The sequence below is a fragment of the Tachypleus tridentatus genome, chromosome 13 (genome assembly GCF_004210375.1).
Source record: "Tachypleus tridentatus isolate NWPU-2018 chromosome 13, ASM421037v1, whole genome shotgun sequence".
NCBI classification, from domain to species: domain Eukaryota; kingdom Metazoa; phylum Arthropoda; class Merostomata; order Xiphosura; family Limulidae; genus Tachypleus; species Tachypleus tridentatus.
In genome coordinates, this window is record NC_134837.1 from 157,395,389 (window position 1) to 157,416,414 (window position 21,026).

A 21,026-nucleotide genomic window follows, 5' to 3' on the forward strand; every position below is an offset into this window, starting at 1 on the left:
AGTTAGTTTTCGATAAGAAAAAATATTTTAATACTCAATTCCCGGTTGTCAAATAAACACAGAATATGTACAGGTCACCTCCAAGCGTTTGAACTACTTACATATATTGTTCTTTGCTACTTAAAACGAAAATGCAACTTTCACAAAACAAGAGTCAGAAAACACACCAATCTTATCAGGAACTGTATTGTAATCATATTCAACTCTCATATTTTTTATTTTTAAGATATAAATCATTTTGATATCCAAAAGGTACGGTTCAAAGCGTTTATCTTTAGAGGCCATGTAAAATAATTTAGACATTTTTAACGTATACAATTTTCATTGCGAAAGGTTGTGTGTGTGGGTACGTGCGCAATAACCTATATGCGATATGGTGTCTGAAACGAAACATCTGATTTCTTCCAATTTTCCCAAATTATTAAAACTTAGCAATATTAAAAAATAAAATTTATGGAGGTCAAAGTTCCATTAAGGTACTATATTAACGTTAAAGTTAGACAATTCAAACTACTTCCGGGAAAGTATTTATTGTTATAGCTACACATACAATATTTCCTCCTTGGTTAAAGAACTAATTTACAAACATTAACACTCACAGTTTTAGGAACACGTTACTTTAAAATAATATCCTATCTTCAGTTGAAATTCATGGGTTAAACTTCTTGTAGCTCTTGCTTGTATGTTTCTACAACAAAATTACACCCTTTCTACGAACAAAGAGGCTAGGCCTATAAAATGGCGGTAAGCCAATACTATAACAAAACCACACAATTTTCAAAATTAAACCAAAAAAGCATATAAGTATAAAAAAAATTACCTTTTCTAACGACATATCATTCTATGCTGTAGGTATTGTGGTTACATCCGAGTACGTAAACAGGTAAGCACAAAGTCAAATATACCCAACTTTTCATTCATCATAGTAAGTGATAAAAATTTAAACCACACCTACAGTACTTTGTAAAAGTGTTATGAGAAGAGAATATTGTCATTTTTTCCCCATTTTATGGGGCTAATTCTTCTATGCCATTACAATTACAGAATGTAAATTTTTCACTGATCCCTGTTGACAATTGAAAAAGCCAGAGTAAGTCTGCTTATTATTTAGAATTCCAAAATATTTGTTAACAAAGGCATATCATAAGAGTTCTGCTTAAATGAACATACTGATCAAATGTATGGTTTGAAATAACTGTCATGATATCCCATGAATTGTCTTAACTATATGGGAAAAAGCCCCCCCCCCAAATAAACATAATTAAAAATAGTGTTTAAGTTTTATTTTTTTAAGTATTTTGCTGTTATGATATGGCCAAAAAGCATAGAGAATTGTCAACAGAGCAGAGAGTTCACATAAAAGTTCTATGTGATGCAGATTGGACTCTCCAATAAATTTCTGCATAGTTAAAATCATCCCTAAACACTGTTAAGTAACCCTTAGATCCTGATACTGAGACAGGTAAATTTGAAAATAGGAAAGGAAGAGGTAGAACACTTAAATTCACTGATATTGATAAGTATCTTTATTTATGCAGCTTTCAGCATAGAAGGAAGACTTGCTTGAGATCAATAACCATGCACCAAATGACAGAAAAATGTTCAGATTTACAGTAACATGAAGACATAACAAAAGTGGAATATTTTGTCGTATAGCAGTTAAAAAGAACTTTACTTCAATCTCCAAGTATTGACAAAAGACTGAAATTTGCTAAAAACTGGACTGTTACTGATTGGAAAACTGTTTTATGGATGGATGAATCCAAGTTTGACACACTTGATTCAAAGTGTAGATTGTACATCCTTGGAAGAAAGGTGAAAGATACCTACCATGAAGCATGGGGAAGGCAGTGTGATGGTTTGGGAGTTTTTTTCTGCTGGCATGACAGGAAACATTTGCAAAATATATGGAATTATGGACCAGCACACATTCCATCAGATACTGATCCATCATGGTTTGTGTATTATTGGTAAAACGTTCTAGTACCAAGAAGATAATAACCCCAAACACTTATTCAACCTATGCAGAAACTACTAAGCTAAAAAAGAAGTTGCTGGAGTCATTCAAATGATGCAATGATCCACAAAGAGCCCTGATCTCAACCCAATTAAGGAGATCCGAGATTTGAAAAATCAAAAGATACTTTCAGAGAAAACTTAATGGAATATATTAGACATCTGGAGTAAAAATCTGAAAGGACACTTTGATTAAATATGTTGCAACAATGCCTGAGAGACTTTCTGCAGTTATTAAAGCAAATGGGGGACACACAAAATATTAATTGTTTGCTCAACTCAAGCACTTCCACTACACTTCTGTTGTACTAAATATGAAGATTAATAAACTTCTGAAGTTACACTTGTGATTTACCTTCCATTATTCTTTAAAAGTAGACTAAAATCTAATTTTAACTTTGTCCTAACACTTTTGCACAGTACTTTATATTATAGTGCTTAATTATACCTTGTTTTCAGAAATTTATTTTATATTGTTTATCTGATAATCAACAGTAAACTGTAAAATTATTAATGTTTCACAATTTTTTTTCAAAATCTTTCAGATCTAATTACCCATAAAAGAAGTACACTTGCCACAAAGTTCACCTGTACTGCATTTTATTCTATTACCCAGTTTCCCTTTTAAGCACAAAACCCTATCTTCTACATTGGTTATCTCTTCTTCTATCAATAAAACTTTAAATTGGATGCATAGAAAACATATTTTAGGGAAGTTAAAATTCATACTGTAACAAAGCATTAATAAGCAGAAAAGAATATAACTAATAGAAACCCAAGATAACCTTAATTAGAAAAGTGAATAAAACTATTATACAGTGTGTAATCAATATCTGTGTTTGAACTTCTTCAGATATTACATCTTAATTTTATATCTAAAAGAAGAGAAATATATTTACATGCACACAAACACACAAATTCTTCAGCATGGCTGAATGACAGAAATTATTGTGTGGTCTTGAAGAGAATGAGTTTTAGTTTTAAAAAAAGGCTTATTAATTAGCAGGCTGACCATGTAACTTACCTAAACAACTTTGATAAGTTGTAGTATAAAACAAAAATTAATAATCTGTGAAAGATGTGTTATGTTTGATACTTGCAGTGTATATAATTTACTGTTAAACTTAGTAAACTAACTATGAATTATCTATTTTTTTCTACTGACAGTGAACAAATAAAATATAACAATTACTGCATTATTTAGCATACAAAAGACATGTTGATGATCCTTTTGTAGTACTTAAGAAACCAAGTCACATTAATTAGTTTTTTGCTTATTATTTAACAATCAACAAACATTCAGGTATCAACTTCCATTCTGGAATACTAAAGTTAAAAACAGCAGGGTCATCGTTTGTAATTAATACTTTGCTTTCATTGGACTTCATGTTCATTACAATACTTTTCATAACCTTCTACTTCAAAATGAAGTGATTTTACAGTTTAATTCACTGTTCTTACAAAACTTCCAATACATTCAGTCATTTTCACTCTAAGCAATAAGGAATTAAGCTGTATATTCAAAACACTATCTTTCCCAATAGTCCAGTATATAAATAATTTATCAGTAGTTTAAAAATTAACACTTCTTCCAAACAAATGAGAGAATCAAACTGTTCCATTTTCCTTAACCTCCCATTTTTTTCATAATAAAGTTAAAAGTATTAAGAATAAATTACTGAAACGTTTTGAAATGCTCATGTCCATAAACTTGGCTCAGACTTATTTTAAAACCATAACAAAGATTATAACTATTAACAGAAAGAATAAGATACCATCACTCCAGTATCCATATATCCATGTCAAAACTCTTATCCTCAATGATTTTGTTATAAAATCACTGAATACATCATTAGCAGTGCCAACAAACATACACATTAAGAATTGGAGAATCTGAAGATCTTATTCATTAAGCAATGTTAACAAGATCTTAAATCAGGACCAGTTGCAACGTCCACTCTTACTGAGATAGTATGTTGCTAACTATTGCAACTATACTACCTGTCAGTGAACAAACTACAAATAATTGACATGATTAACTGAAAAAAAAAGAACAAAGAAAACTGCATGTTGTAATAACAACAAAAGTAAATCAACATCCTACAACACTAACAAGACAATATACTATTGACCCCATAACTGTTATTGGACAAAAATGAATTAGATCATCTTCTTAATAAGTATAAAGTTCTATGTCTTCTGGAAACATACAGTGAATGTCAAATCACAATAAACCAATCTAAACGAAAAATATTGTAATCTCCACAATTACATTCATTGCATAAAATACTCTTCTAATACTTACTGTTATGTACATTGAAGGAGGATGCTGGTACTGAGCAAACTTTGCATTCAAAGCCTCAAGATTTCCTCGGGTCAGCCTGATCATACTTCGAATGTTCTGCAGCTAGAAGATACAAGTACTTGCACTTAATTATTTAATCAGTCATTACACACCATGAAACAGAAATAAGTAGAGTACAAAAATATCCAACCCAAAGCTACATCAGAGAATTGTATTTGGGTACTGCAAAAATATTTCTTGAAGAACTACAAATTTAAGTAGTTTGGTAAACTATGTTAAGATAATTACAGCCTGTATTCCATTAATGATTTTGAATGATAATATTTCTCTAAAATAGCTGTGCTGTTTAAGATACATTTCCTTTAAGAAAAGCTGAATTACATTTGTCTGCAAGTTATTTTAGAGTCGAGTTTTATGTGAGAACAAACAATCTTAGACCCCCTACATGTAGTGTTTTGGGAAACAGTTTAGCAATTAAATAAAATTTTCAACATTCCTACTGGAAATTTTCACTTTTTCTAACTTGCATTATGCAAAGATAGCAATCAAAACTGCATGTGAGTAACAATCCATTATCAAATATTACAGTACAGTCAAGAAATAAAATGTAAATCTATAATGGAAAACATTTCCAATAAAATACATGCATAATATCATAACATGATTGTAACATCTAAATATTAAATATCAGAATATTTCATATATCATTACACTACTGATAATAACATAAAACCTTATATTTCATCAAGTAGTACCTCCACCAAGGAGGTTTATATCTAGATTTTAGATATAAAAAAAACTAGGTTAACACAAAAATATGTAACACGAATAAGTCATGTATTAAGACTAAACTCAGCAAAGATGGCTAGGCACTAATTAGTATGCATTCCTGCATAACAATAATTATGAACCTTCTGAGTTATTGATTTAATTACAAAAATGGTACTTGTTTATTGCTAAATAATTCTACAGATTTGGAAAGAAAAAAGGATTAAGTCTGTGTCAGTGATGAGAAGCTAACTTCTAACTGTTTTAAGAAGAGAAAATCTGATTTGCTATATAAAACAGTATAGTCAAACCTTCAACAAAATTAATTAGTTTAACAAATTTAATAAGTATGTCTAATGGGGTAGAGAAGCCCTAATACTGTTATTGAATTTTATTTCATAAATACAATCAATTAAAAAGAAGTTATTTTGATATAACACTTACTGAATCACTTTAAAATATTGTTGGTGAGAAAACAATTCTTATTCATTGTATCTAGCTTAAAATTACTGAAATTTGGTGTGTGTGCATTTTATTTTTCTTATAGCAAAGTCACATCAGGCTATTTGCTGTGTCCATTTAGGGGAGTCAAATCCCCGATTTTAGCATTGTAAATCCAGAAACACTATTTGTCACAGCAGGGGACTACTAAAATTTCTCAGCCTTGGTTTGTTTCTTGAGTATTGGTGCAACAAACTTATTGAAAGCAAGGCTCAGGGCTGAAGAGCATCCTGCTAGCTTGAAGCTTCATAGAAGTGACTTGAAATGCTTTTTTGCAATTTTACACACAACTGATGAAACATCTGATTAAGTGTCTCAAAAGGAGAAATACAGGACTGCTAACAACCTCCTAAGATTATTATTCCAATCATAAGCTAAAAACTTTGTTATTATAGGCTAAACTATTCCAGAAATACATTTTCAAAACCAAGTAACAAGACTGTATGACTAGTTGCATAAAGTTACTTTTAGTGTCTTCAGATTAAAAGAGCTTTCATGAACAGGTGTTTACTTCTTAAAATTCCTATAATATAGGACAATTGTATTGAAATCATAATTACCGATTACAGAGAAGTACATACATTAATGTAAATACTCACATGTTGCTGTCGTTATTATGCTAATTGTACAAGTTACTTTCCACAGTTTCAGACAATAATTAATTCAAGTAATGTGTATATATATAGGGTTTTGGATTATCAGGCCTTCCTTAAGTATAGAATTTTTTCTTAAACAGAAGGCTTCAAAAGGAATATGTATAATAATTTCATCTACAGACATCTTTTGCAGTATTCCAAGTTTAAAAATATAACGTAAGTTTGTGAGCAGAATTTGCATAAATTTGGAATTTATCTGGTCAGTAAAAACGAAGCTGTTTTCTTATTTGCTATGAGAACCGCACATTAAAAGTAGGTCACAGCTGAAAAGTAAATTATAGATTTAAGCTAATGATCAGTGATGTAGAGAATTAACTGTTCTTAATCTGACCTGATAGTGGTACACAAACACTGAGAATATGCTGGATCAGAATTCACTTAGTAACAAAAACTAAACCATGCACGAATTAGTAAGAATATTTACATAAAAATAATACATTTATCAACTGTAAACAAATCAATGTATGGTTAGTATATTAAATGGATGTAGGCAATATAAACAATCCACTATACTAATTATGGAATGTCAATCACAATTAGTAACAATAATTTATTTTTATAGCCTTCTGGATTTTTAATATTAGTAGGAAATGCATGAACTAACGTGTCAGAATTACAAAATGAGAGAGACGTTCCAGCTTATTTCATGACTTCCAAATGTAAACAGCCATACCTCCTCCACTGATGGGGAACACACCGTCAAAGTCATGTTGTTGGTCCCAGCAGTCTGCATTCGAACTTCGATAAGTACGCAAGAGACAGAGTTTACGGCTATAGCTTTCGCCCACCTGAAACCATCACTGCTGTTTGGGGCGCTAGTTGCTCGAGCTAGGCGAGCTTACACAATAGTCAGGCAGCTGTGCACATGTCTTTGCGCCTCATTGGTGGGCCCGGGTAACAGGGGCCGGTGCAGCTGACGCACCAGGCCCGTGACGATGAGGTAATAACCGCCATTCAACGCCCTTAATGCAGGGGTTGGGGGCTTTACCCTGCAGTTGTGTACCCAACTTTTACGATGCTTCACTGAAGTAGCAGCCGCCGAACAGAACTGCGAAAAACCAACTTATGTCAAAACAAAACAGCGTGCTTCACTTTTACGATAAACAGTTTGTTCAGTTTTGCAGCCTGCTTTCTACATGAAAATATCGTACATGTAGGGACGAGATGACGTATTTTAAGTACAATTTAGCTTTCACCAAATAACAGAATAAAAAAGTTTTTAAAGTTAAGCATACTTTACACGCGTTTTTCTGTTCCTCACAACCTTCGGAAATTGTCTCTTAAGTGCATGTCTGTTACCAAGGTTTACCAAATTAGACTGTATATAAAATATACACAGTACATTTTCTCAGACTGTTCAAGCTTTTACATCAAGTACAATTTCATGATACAACGTTAAATAAAATAACTCTACAAATAAGATGGTATAATTGTGGAAAAACGTTGTATAGAATAACGAGTTGAAAGATTTGTGAAAAAAAAACAAAACATTTTAGTGATAAATACCGCAAAATGATAATAAAACATGATGTACGAATTACAAAAGAAAGTATAACAAAATAAGTCAACCCAAGGCTTCAACAGTACACATGCAATACGCAATCAAATGTTTCAACTTCTCAATACATAACCACACAAAGTTCAATATTTCGTTTGGTTTTCTTTCGCCCACTACAACACCCTTTTGCTAAATATGTTTAAGATTGCCTCTAATATCGAATAACACAAAAAGGTAAACTATATTTTTAATTAATGCAGTAGTAATTTAAAGAAGTCAACAAAAGCACAGGAAAAAAAGGGTTTTGAGAAATATAAGTCCTAAAATTGCCAACTTTATCTACGTTGAACATGTAAATATGGTAAAACAAGATTAGCACCTGCTCGCAGTTTTAGTTAAACATTTTGAGACGAATTTTACTGTTAAAATTTAGCATACTATGTAAACAAAATACAACCCAAATCTTGTAAAACTATATCATATCTGGAGATAAAAATGGCATTTATATTAATATGAACCATATTAAATAATTACAAAGAGCAAAACCAATCACTTTCCCAAATAAAGAAGGCGAACGTTCAAGTTTTCTTCCCTCTGCATATATGATACAAATAAGTCAGAACAGTAACAATAGTTCGTAATTTTACACACTAAGGCTTCAAAGTAACGTTCAAATTAACAATGTACCGAGATAACAGTTTCATCACCACAAAAATAAGATTTTTTTCCTATTTGTTCTTTGCCCTCCAGAAAACGATGTGTAGACAAGCCACGAAAATTCAGCAGCATAATGGTAAATAAAAAGCATGTTTATTTTCAGGTAATCGTAACAGCCCACATGCCATGAATAATAATACGCGGAGTTATTTACGGTTTTTTATTGAAAAATATTTCCATGCATGCCACAAACTACAAGTGGCATGATTTTTATCCACACAGACAATGGTAAAATTTAAATAATGTGTATATTTTCAGGTAACCAGACAACTAGACATCTAAAAAAAAAAAAAAAAAAAAGAGGAAATAGGGCATTCAGACACCTAATAAATTTAGAGTGATATTAAAACCTTTAAAACTTCGCAACATACTTAAAATACATATAAGGTGATTATACATGTATAATGAAGTAAATTAAAACTGGTGATGTAATAGGCCTAGTTATATACGAATTATACAATGTAGAAAATTTAGTCATATAGTATGCCTAGATCTATATACAGGGTAGCCCGTAAGTCCCAACCCATCCATATATCTTATGTATCTGTGTGCTGTCCCTCATTCTCGCTGCATAACATTATGCGACGCCATGTTCTGTGAGACATTTTCCTCAACATAGCAGGGGTTATTGTTCTAAATGCCATGGTAACAGCTGCCTTCAACTCATCATTAGTATTATTGAATATAACATAATAACATATGGATGGGTAGGGACTTACGGGCCACCCTGTAGTTCATATAATGGAATAAAGGACAGATTTGAATTCATGTGGTCAGTTTTCTAACAAGTTGCATGAACGCCATTTATGACCAGATAAACAAGATCCCAGAAAATTAAACTGAAAACGTATTACACTTAGATATATACGGGTCTTTTATATACAGGGTGTTCGGAAAGTCACTGTGCACTTATACATTCATTAACAGACATGTTTCAATACAGAATACAGGAGGTAAATATGAATGACAATTATAAACAATGTTGAAAGTGACCCCCGTTGGCATCAATATAGGCCTGGATCCTTCTTATTTTGTTTCTAAACACCGCTATCAGTTGCTGGCTTGAAATAGACTGAATAAAATATGATTACAAAATTGCACAGTGACTTTCTGAACACCATGTACTTATATAATGTTGTGTATGAAACATAACTGTTGCAGTTGTTTTACTTTATAATAAACAAGCGGTGTTTAAATGCCCTAATTCGTCATTGTTTTAGATATCTAGTTATCCGATGTATAATTGTTTTGAATTTATATTTTCAATATTCATATACCCCTTTCTCCATTTTGAATGGACTATGCATGTTTTATTGCAAGTTTATGCACTCGTTCAAATAAGATGAAATTTAATTGTTATTACACACAAGTAGAAAAAAACCAAAGCCGAGACTGGATTAATTTGGACAGGTAAGATTTAACAATGTTAAAATCCGACTTCTGGATTTTATAGTGTATTTTCTGTTCTATTACAGCAATTATGCCAACAAATTGTGAAAAAATATCTACTACATAAAGATTATAAGTCGTCCATCACGCCGATATTTCACCCGTTAGGAGCACCGATCGACAAGCATCGTGCACAAAATGATGGCGCTTTTAAAAATTATTTCATCCATATATATTTAAAAATGACGATGCACTACTTTGGACGTATAATTAAAATGGAAGGTAGGCTGGTAGAGATCTTGATGAGTAATAAAATCAAAACAAGTATACGCATACCCCACTCTTGTTGACACACAAAAATAATTGTCATTGGTGGAAATATTTCCCCGTTGGTTGTCAAGAGACACAATAACGCAATATTAAATTTTGTCCAATTGGAACCCTCGTCTAGAATTCTTACAATAATCGAAGTGTTTTATCCGCGGCACATTTCAAATTTGAAAATGCCCAAATTAAAGAGAAGACCCTGAAATTCATAACAACAACATTCACTACTTTTACCAACATCATTAATACTTTGCAGGGTCATAGTTGACCAAGTAGGAATATGTCTCTGTGAACCAGTTTTCATGCGTTTGGATCTATAAGGATTTATCAAGAACATTTGAACATAACTTGTAAATCAAAATAATAATCAAGCAATACATAAATGAGATAATCAAATATACACAAAAAATGTTTTCGTTAAATACTAGAAACAGGGTAGTTATTCTCCATAAATATAGTTTTACTAAATTATAATTAATTTTTAGAAAACAACTTATTTGCCTATAATTTGAGAAGAAATTAATCATTGTTTCCCGTCATATGACGGGCACTTAGCTTCTAGTTTAATACGGATTAATGACGCGATGCGTAACATGATCAAGATTCACCCGGTTAAACTTTTCGGTTTTATAAATCATTCAACTTAAATACTAAATTCACTACAATGCCGATTACCTGGTAAATACTGAGAACATATTTATTTTACTGGAGATCAATTTGTTTCAAGCTTTTAAAAACTTGTTGTTTAAATTTCCACCTATCGTTTAAAATTACCAATTTTACTGTCAGCTATGAAACACCTTGCATGCAACAAGTATTTGCAACTTTTATTCTTGAAAGGTTCTTGGAGGTAATCTAATTTATATTGCATAGTACATATCGATTATCAGCTTATGTATGTGCAAAACATTTTTTCTTAAGAACACAAGACTGAAAACAAAAGAGGAATGTTGGGTCAACCACACCATATCTGTTATATCCAGTTCTGACGAGGTCTTTCCACCAATACCAGAGCTTATAATACCGGCTGGGATACGACAAACACAGTAGTAGAAAAGGCGCTTATGATTAAACAGTTTGTGTATAAAATATTTATTGATTCTTCAGTTGCACCATATTTTTAACTTTCATTAAAATGTGTCTTTAAAAGATAATTTAACAATTTACTTGTTTTGCTATGCAACATGAGATAATATATTAAATAAAGTTTAGTTAAATATGACCGGCATTAGACTTTCTTGGAATTTTATATCTCACTAAAAAGAAAGAAAGAAAATATTTTAAATTTATTTCTGGATGTTTCAAAAGCTAAATTCATTATTACTTGGACTTTGACCTTATGAAAACCTTAAAAACTGAAATTCTTTCCGTTTCTTTGCATGCTATAGTTATATGCAGTCAATACAATTAAAATACGGTATACACTTATATGTCTTAACCCTAAAATTACCGAATTTTTCTTTTGTTTGTTTCAGAATTATTATGCATTGCTACACATGGACTTATTTATACACATCCCTGTTTAAATTCGAGCTGATAAACTACAGTGTAGACAACTAGTCAGAGACACCCATCACAACCTTACAAGCTATTCCTCTGATCGAACAGTGCACCTACGGGCACAAAGTGTAGACAGCGTTTTCACAGAAAACCATAAACCCACGGATTTGCAATCCAGGCTTGAAAAAACTCAATATTGTAGATAATGTAAAATTTAAGCTAGAGAGCATCTATACTAATAATAGAAACATCGTTATTTTCGTAAAGCTAATTTTGTCACATTTATAACACATAAACTTAATGTTTCAGAATTCGTATTATTACATCTTTACACAACAAACATGATCAGTTTTGTTGTTTAATTTAACCTATATAAACACGATTACATTTAAAATCCTACACTGTAATAATAAAAAAACGATTAATTTGGTTGCATTATAAATTCAATAAACGTGTAAACGAAAAATATTATTTTTTGTTTACTTTGTATATTTCTCAACTATTGCAATCAAATGCAAAATTAAAATGTAAACCAAAATGCGGTTCGTTCAGTTACTTCGACAAATTATTTTCTACATGTATAATATCACTAATCTAATATTGTACATAAAAAAAAAAAACGTAGAGGGCACTGGATGTTAAAACGCTTGAAAAAAATACTTGCAGGAATTTCAACATATTCAACCATAATATACTAATTTGGAAAATACGGAAGAAACTCGCATATATTGATAGATATATTAAGTAAGCATTGTGATTTTAAAATAGGAAGCTAAGTCTCATATTGACAAAACTGTCTTTAATTTCTGTATATAAGACATATCTAAATATTGCCATAAATTAGGGGCTAGTGTGTGTAATATTTGCATATGTTTGTTTGTTTGTTTTTGAATTTTGCGCAAAGCTACACGAGGGCTATCTGCACTAGTCGTCCCTAATTTAGCAGTGTAAGACCAGAGAGAAGGCAGCTAGTCATAACCCGCGACCCTCAGATTAGGAGTCGAGCACCTTAACCACCTGGCCATGCCAGGCCAATATTTGCATATGTATATCACAAAATATTTTACTTTTCCAACCATTTGAGTCCATTTTAATTTTCAATGACACTATTTTGAAAATAAACAGAATTTTAATTTTTCATGATCATATATTTTGTATTTCCTTCAATTATTCTTCACCGACACTTCTTAAATAGTTTATTTTACCCTGGCTTATAAAACAGTTACGAGATGCTTTTGAATAGACGGAGTAGCTGATAAATGTGCATATTTGGAAACATAGGTTTGCAAGTATATCATTTTATATCGATTAAAATAACTTGGCAGTTTCCTATCCTGCTCTACTTGAAACTGTCGTCCCAAAAAGTTATTTCTTAACCCTCTCACAGACAACCCCCGATCTCTTTTCATGGAAAAAATAAAAAACAAATTCTCGTACCCACACCATTACTTCATTTTAAATTAAGAATGATGACTTGCTAACCTATATTAATCAGTATTAAAACAACGTGGTTTCATTCCCTGTCTATGCCTTCTTTAAAGTCTCATGCTTGAGTAAAGACTGTTGACAAAACTTCGTGACGTATAATTTTACTACTTGTATATTTAGTATAAATATTTGTTATTCAAAAACACTACTGCGTAACACAGACCACAAATAATTGTAAGGTGCATGCTCTGGTTCTTTTAACACTTTATAACAAAGTTTATTAACTATACGAAGAACAGTAGTTTCTAAAATACGACAATAGGACAAATGAGTTATCAAAGAAGTGCATTTTCCATCAATTTTCGGGAAAATATTTGTAAGGACAAACTACTGGAAGATGGTGAGAATATATTTACAAAAAATTACTTTTCTATCTTGTATATACTATTTTAATATACACAATTATCGAGAACTTTGTACTACTCCACGTTAAGTAATTTCTGGTCAAAGTCTATTTCCTTACAAGTTATTACTAGGTAGCATACAGGCAGAATATTTAATTATACACATTGAGAATTGGAAATAACTATGAAAACTGGAAAGAAAAAAATGTATTAAAGGCAAATACTATAGGAATGAAACTCATTTATAGATTGTAAATGAACTACACCATATAAAGTACAGATAATTTAGACGATGAATGGTTGCCATTCGACCAACCAGAAAGTGCCACACCAATGTAAAACCTATAAAAGTATGCCCATTAGTAACAGTAGCATCAAACAAGTCGCGACTCCTCGGACTAATGTACCACGTGACACGCATGTAAAACCCAAACTTCTGGCTGTTCAATGACACTTCAAGTTTCTATTTGAAGCCCACATATAAATGTAAACATTGAAAATGTCAAAAGGTGACAAAACAATTTGGCTGAATTGTAAGGAGTAATTTAAGGGTATGTGGAATAATATTCCACTACCTTACACCGATAAACTTTGTGTCAGCATGAAAACAAAGTGTAATGCTCTATGTAAGCTATGGTGGCTCACAAAATATTAATACTTTAGCCGCGACCCACAAAACATTTGTGGTAGTTTTCATCCCTTCGCTTGAATTTTCCTTATTATATCATTTTCACACAAGCCATTTAAGCTACGTTTTCTTGCAAATATTATACATCAGATCAATAAATCCTGATCTATTTGAAAAAAAAAAAAAAGCGCTCAGACAAACTTATAGAGACGTAAATACATTTAATAATAATAAAGTATGGTAATAAAGAATGAAATGTAAAGAAAGTAGTAGTTCAAAGGTGTTTATAGCAGTCTTAAGTTATTGTAAATTGTTTTTCTTACAGCAAAGCCACATCGGGCTATCTGCTGTGTCCATCTAGGGGAATCGAACTCCTGATTTTAGCGTTGTAAATCCGTAGACTTATCGCTGTCCAAGCGGGCGACTTATTGTAAGGCAAATGTAAAGTTGTAATGCAGGTAAACTTAGCTGAATATACACAAACGTCTGAATACGTATTTACAAAGTAATAAGCATATAGTTTAGAATAAACTGTGCATACGTATTTTAGAACCTCAATAAGTCGAGAAAGTCCATCGCCATTGCTTTTACTGCATTTTTAATTTTTTTTTTTAGTAAATTACACGCGGGTTAAGAGCTGTTTGTGTGAAATATTTTGTAACTAAAAGGTCCAAGTTGTAATCGAAGCCATTTGCCACGTGATGACAATGACCATGCGACATCGTGTAGCATACTTGTTGCATTACAAAGTTTGACTAAGCAAAAACGCAGTTAAGATGATTCTGAACGGAAAAGCCAATATTCCACCTAGATGCCTCGACAAAACCCTATGACGCAAATGATATTTCTAATGTTTGATCGTGAAATTTGTAAAGCTTCAGACAGACAAACGCAAGCATATTATTTATATGCATAAGTTATTCATCTTATTTTTCCTCCTCTGGTACAGCGGTAAGTCTACGGATTTACAACGCTAAAATCAGGGTTTCGATTCTCCTCGGTACTCAGCATATAGCCCGATGCGGTTTTGCTATAAGAACATACATACATCTTATTTTGTATTTTTGATGATGTTTTGTATCATTAACAAATCACTATACTTTACGTACGTGTATCACTCGTGCATTTCAAAAAATATGTATATGTATATAACTGCAATACAATTTATTAGTGATTTGAGGAAAATAAATATGTAACAATCTTTACAGTCTTCAGGAAGTAACCTTTGTGCCTCAGGTATTCAAGTAAATTTATAAATATTAATGTTTTGTTTGTTTGTTTTGGAATTTCACACAAAGCTACTCGAGGGCTATCTGTGCTAGCCGTCCCTAATTTAGCAGTGTAAGACTAGTCATCACCACCCACCGCCAACTCTTGGGCTACTCTTTTACCCAACGAATAGTGGGATTGACCGACACATTATAACGCCCCCACGGCTGGGAGGGCGAGCATATTTGGCGCGACTCGGGCGCGAACCCGCGACCCTCAGAATACGAAGCGCACGCCTTAACGCGCTAGGCCATGCCAGGCCCCAAATATTAATGTGGTCAATGAATAATTAAATGGAATTCTAAGATATTTTACTGCATTAAAACCTAACCGTATTTATACCCATGACAAGAAACACGGTGGTTTTTATTATGCATGATACGTTTTCTAACTTGTATTATTTGCATGTGTATATGAATCTTTGTCAGAATTAAAAATCCATCATTTATACTTTAAGCATATTGTATCAAACGTAATGAAAAATCCTAGTATACTTGTGTATCAACAGTTAAACATCGTTATGTGAATTGTTCTCAAGTTATCATCCATTCAAACAAAAAAAACCCATAATTCCCTGTATTAAGCTGTCAGATTATTAACTGCAGTGAGAAACACCAAAACTTTTCGATGCAAATAAGTACCGTTTTTTATGCTATTATACTTCATTTCCTGACATAATAATATATTTTATTATTCAAGTTTACTCTTACAGTTTTTGTGTGAACATAATATTTACTGCTTTTAAATAAACTAGATGCAAGATTTTGTAAACACGTAAATGGTAAAAACTTGCTTGTTTACAAAAAAAAAAGTATCGATGACGTGTTAAAATACGTTCAAAGAGCAGTACACGCTGTTACGCTAATATCGATTCCATGAAGGGTCGCCTAGAATAAACGACGTAAACACATTGTGGTCTTATTGTATGTAGCGCCTCAACTTTGTGAAAAGCATGTGTATAACAAACACGCTTTAGTGTTTTCAGTTCTGAAAAGCAGACGTCAGAAGTCGCAAGCACGAGGCGAAGCAATACACTGCCGATACAGACGTCACATGGTTATAAAACTGTTTGTAAAAGAAAGTCGGCCTTCACCAAGCACTTCGTGGATTTAAGAACCTGTGTATGGTAAAACGAAGTTAGCGCACGCATTTCATCCTTGACTTTTCTCTTGACTACATGGTTATTTTCTATGGTACTCGCAATCTCTGAACTAAATTAAAACATAAAAGTTAGGTGGTGCAACACGTAGGTTGGGTAATTGTGATGGAGACTTGCTAATACAGACAAACTAACGTCTTTATGCGAAGGCAGACGCGGAACCAATACATCCTTATACATAATACATTAACTGGTTTCGGTCAAAGTCACGTGTATGTACTGAGAACTTAAAGAAAAATGCCACCAGGAAGTGTTTACCAGTGACCGTTAGTGAGAAAATGCGTGAAAGTACACAATACAGCACGTCAATACAACTCACTCACAAAACAAAAATGGAATGAAACAGACAACTACAGAGCTGGCAACCCTAACAACTATCAAGTGTAATATTTTCACCTTAGAATTTAACACAATATTCTAATTTATTCGTTGATTTTCGCTCAGACATTGAAAAAGCGAAACTACTAAAATAAGCAAAGCACACACGCTACTTAAGAATACGTGTTTAATAACCAAAGATTTTGATTGTACGATGCAAAATAATATTGTTAAATCAAACTACAGCTAACTTCAATCAATCAAAATATGTCAAAAACGCAAAATTCGGTAACAAGTAATACCTTTAACAGTTGTGTGTATCTTAAAATCGACATCAAGGGTGATAAATGATATTCTAGTCATATGTTAATTAACACTGTTTACGTTCTTTCTAAGGAAAACGTTTTTGTTTGTAATTAAACAGTCCGTTTTATTTTTGACTTCTTAATCCTCAACGTTAATAAAAATTGTTTAACACTTTTATGAGGTTAGATTACCCAAAATGCACATATGATGTACATGTTTAGTTGTTTTTCTCTCTCATTTTCAGCACAAATGAAATGTTAAGCACCGTATGTAAACAGTTTAAGTGCAAAAAAATAAACTGTTATTAATAATTAACGTAATTATGCAAAAGATAAACATACACTAACATAGAGCTATTATACTAATGTACAATATGGTTAACCTAAAAACATCTGGTCATTGCGTATAACTTTTAGTGTTATGTATATTGTTTGCTCGTTAAACAAATATACATCAGGCCTGTATACGTGTAACTTTGAATTGTCAGTTTGTAGGGGGATATTTATAAACAATGAATATCATAAAATCAAGTGCTTGAAAACACTAATTGTGATATTGCACTTTGTCAACTATTTGTATTTTCTTCCAGCTTTTCATAATTTTCTAAACAGTGTTAATTACTTCAACTATGCAAGTGTATTAGTTGAGTGCCACTAAGAGAACAAGGTATGTCATACATCCCATAATGTCAAAGTTGATTATCAGATGAAACTAACAGGAAAAATGATAAGTGAGTTATTTCACACAAAATCCACAAAAGCTAATTACAAATTTTTGTATTTATTGTCAAGAGTTTTCTTTTCTTTTTTGAATTTCACCTGCTCTTTTTTACCATGTACTTTTAATTTTATTTTCCTTCATTAAATTGTGTATTTTGAGAAATCATATATATATACATATTTCATAGAGAAATATAACATAAAAATAACAAAATACAAAATAACAAATATTATGTCAAATGGGCCAATATATAAGTGAAACTATGCCAAACTTAAAAAAGTAATAAAGTATCTAAGAAAATGATCATCTAAACATAAATATAATATAAACAAATGTTGCAATCAGATGAAATGTTATAAAACTACTGAAAACCTTTGAAATAACATACCTTTAATATTAAAAAGAAAGTATCAAAGTGAAAGTTTATTAAACCCTGCCAAACAAAGGCCACATTTGGACAAATACTAAAAAACAATCCAAAGTGTAACACAACGTTGCATTTAACTGTTTTTACTTTTTAAACAAAACTTTTGAATCAACAAATCTTGTCAATAATGCTAAGAAAAGTGTTTTGATAAAAAATAACCATATGGGAGGGAAATATTACCAAAATTATTAATTTTAAACAAGTTACTTAAAACATTCTTCTGACTGCTGAATGAACAATGCTTGTTTGGGTGCTTTCTAGGCTTAGTAGATTATTGTTTGTATCTGCCTGGCAGTTTTTTTCAAAAGTGATAAAATTGCAATGTGAAACACTGATCATCTTTAAAATTACATCAACAGTAATAACAATACATGTCTAAATCAAACATTCTTTAAAAATAATTATTGCACTAACAAAAGTTGTAACATGAAAAATTTTTCCTGAATGTTCAGCTATTAGACAAGTTATTGAGTTAAAAGTAAGTTAAACTGACAACTAAAATAATTTTAGTGCAGATCAAATGTGAAGAAATAATGTTTATTACTTTTCACTTTGAAAACTGTTTCTGGGCTAATCTTTTATGTTTCTCAGTTATAGATTCTTCAATAACATCAAGGTTATTAGTTACAAAAATATTACATCTCATTTGAAGTGGAAAATATATTTGTCTTTCAAACTCAGGGTTCCACCTTCTCTAATAGATTATTCATATTAAAGACCTGAGTGTCAACATAATTCATAATGAATTTTCAGACCTACTGACTAAACTTAAAAAAAAAATACTGATGATATTCAATATTTTAAACAAATAGTTTCATCATTAAAAATATCAAAAAAGTCATTCTACAGTGATTGATTCATAATATTAGTGCAAACTTTCCATTGAAAATATGTAAAATATATCAATATGTTATACTGATATGATATATAACATATATCAATGTTATATTTTACATTAAAGATATGTTATTTCTTACTTGAAAAAGTTAACTTGTAAACTGTTATTCTTAAGAAACTTTCTATTTTCAGCAAATTCAAATTTGTAATAAATCTAATTGTGCTTTAGAAACGTTATCCTACCATTAAACACACAAAATTAATGAATAACAATATAAGATGCATTTTTCTAGACAAGGAGCTGAATTTTTAAGAGTGAACAAGTCTGTACATTAACAATGCTTATAAAGTTATGAAATAAGCTTATAATGAAAGAGGAACATGTTGAAAACAACACTGCCTAGAAACACCTACAGCTTGAATAATCTAACTTGGATAGAGTTAAGTTTAATTTTTTTTCATATTTTTCTATCAAATTCAAACAAGCAACAAATTAGGAATTGAAAATTAGCACAAATAAAAATACTCTTATTTTCATAGTTACAACTGAAATTATCATTCAGTTGGGAACAAGAACTTTGTTTTTTATATTACAACAAAGGTGAAGTTCAGCTAGCAAACTGTATTTTTTGACACACTTCTATGTATTATATTAAAAAAAAAAGAACTAGACAAAGCTTCTGTATAAGAAATCATGGATCAGAAAGGAATGCTAAGAAAAACATAAACTGTGTTATACATTTTCTTCCAATAAGTTCAGTACTTCACAAGAACAATCTAATGCAAAAACTGCATCAAACCATCAACAGGAGTATTCACACTTAATAATAAAAAACACACATCACCTTACTAAGAAAAATACTCCACAAATTCACAATTCTTAGAATAGTGTAATTCCATTTTTGTGAAAAAGAAAGACTAGAACTAAGTAGTAGCTGTTTTCAGTATACAAATTATTATAAACCTTGTTAGATTAAATATCAAAACATCCATAAATCTTATGCACAAATATGGAAAATAAATTATATTATTGGGAAAAATTAAATAAAATTCATTTAAAAAGCTTATGTGGAAGGGAATTTTTTTCATGTGGGAAGAATCTTGGTGCAGAAGAAAATATACAACTTATGTGTAACATTGAAAAACTACAAACAAGATGATCCACCAGAATATAAGAAATGTGAGCTTTAACAAGAGGCTTAAGTCTTGGCCTTACTTTACCAAGGCATACAAGGACTTAAGATTGATTTAAGTGTTTAAAGTTTTGAATGATTTTGACAACCTTCATATATATCTAAATGATGTAATAAAAAAGCTAAAGATATTAACTTAATTTTAACAGAAACACTCTAGCTTATTTGTTAAGAAAATTATTGCTTAATTAGTGGAATAGTTTACCTGATGAGAAATTATCTTAAAATTTTGTTGAACAGATATAGTGTACAGATGTGAAGGGCTAAATTTAGCCTATTTCTGATTTTTTTTCAGCTCTTTGGCTTTTGTGATCTTGGTAGCTTTGATAGTCTTCTGGAAAAGTACTTTATTTCTAGTATTTTGTTCAAAATATTTTGATGAAGTTTCAGTCAAATTTAAACGGGTACATAAATTCTTTTTTTAAACTTATGTTTGGATTAAACTTGTAGCAGCTATTTAAGCTGTTTTTTTTAACAGTACAAATTTCATAAATCAGAAAAATACCACAAAACCTAGTTCTTCAACAAAGAAGCCAAAGCTACACATAGTATTCTAAATGAAGTCTGAGCAGTCTTGTACTAAAAGACAATATTCCTTTACAGTTTCATAATAAAAGAACTCCATGGAAAAATTGTTCTAGTCACTACAATAATACATTC

At 31.2% G+C, this 21,026-nt stretch overlaps 1 protein-coding gene across 8 annotated transcripts in view; it reads right to left on the bottom strand.

Annotated features, from left to right (window-relative positions):
* The window catches only part of LOC143240835 (serine/threonine-protein kinase B-raf-like), a 60,851-nt gene that overhangs the window by 26,210 nt on the left and 13,615 nt on the right, over positions 1-21,026 (bottom strand). For 3 of the 8 annotated variants that reach the window (XM_076483997.1, XM_076483991.1, XM_076483993.1), the window contains exon 2: positions 4,322-4,423. In XM_076483997.1, coding sequence (XP_076340112.1) covers positions 4,322-4,423 — 102 coding nt within the window. Of the gene's footprint in view, positions 1-4,321; positions 4,424-6,850; positions 7,098-21,026 lie in introns of those variants that run through there. The other 5 variants (XM_076483998.1, XM_076483992.1, XM_076483994.1 and 2 more) reach the window with 4 other exon arrangements.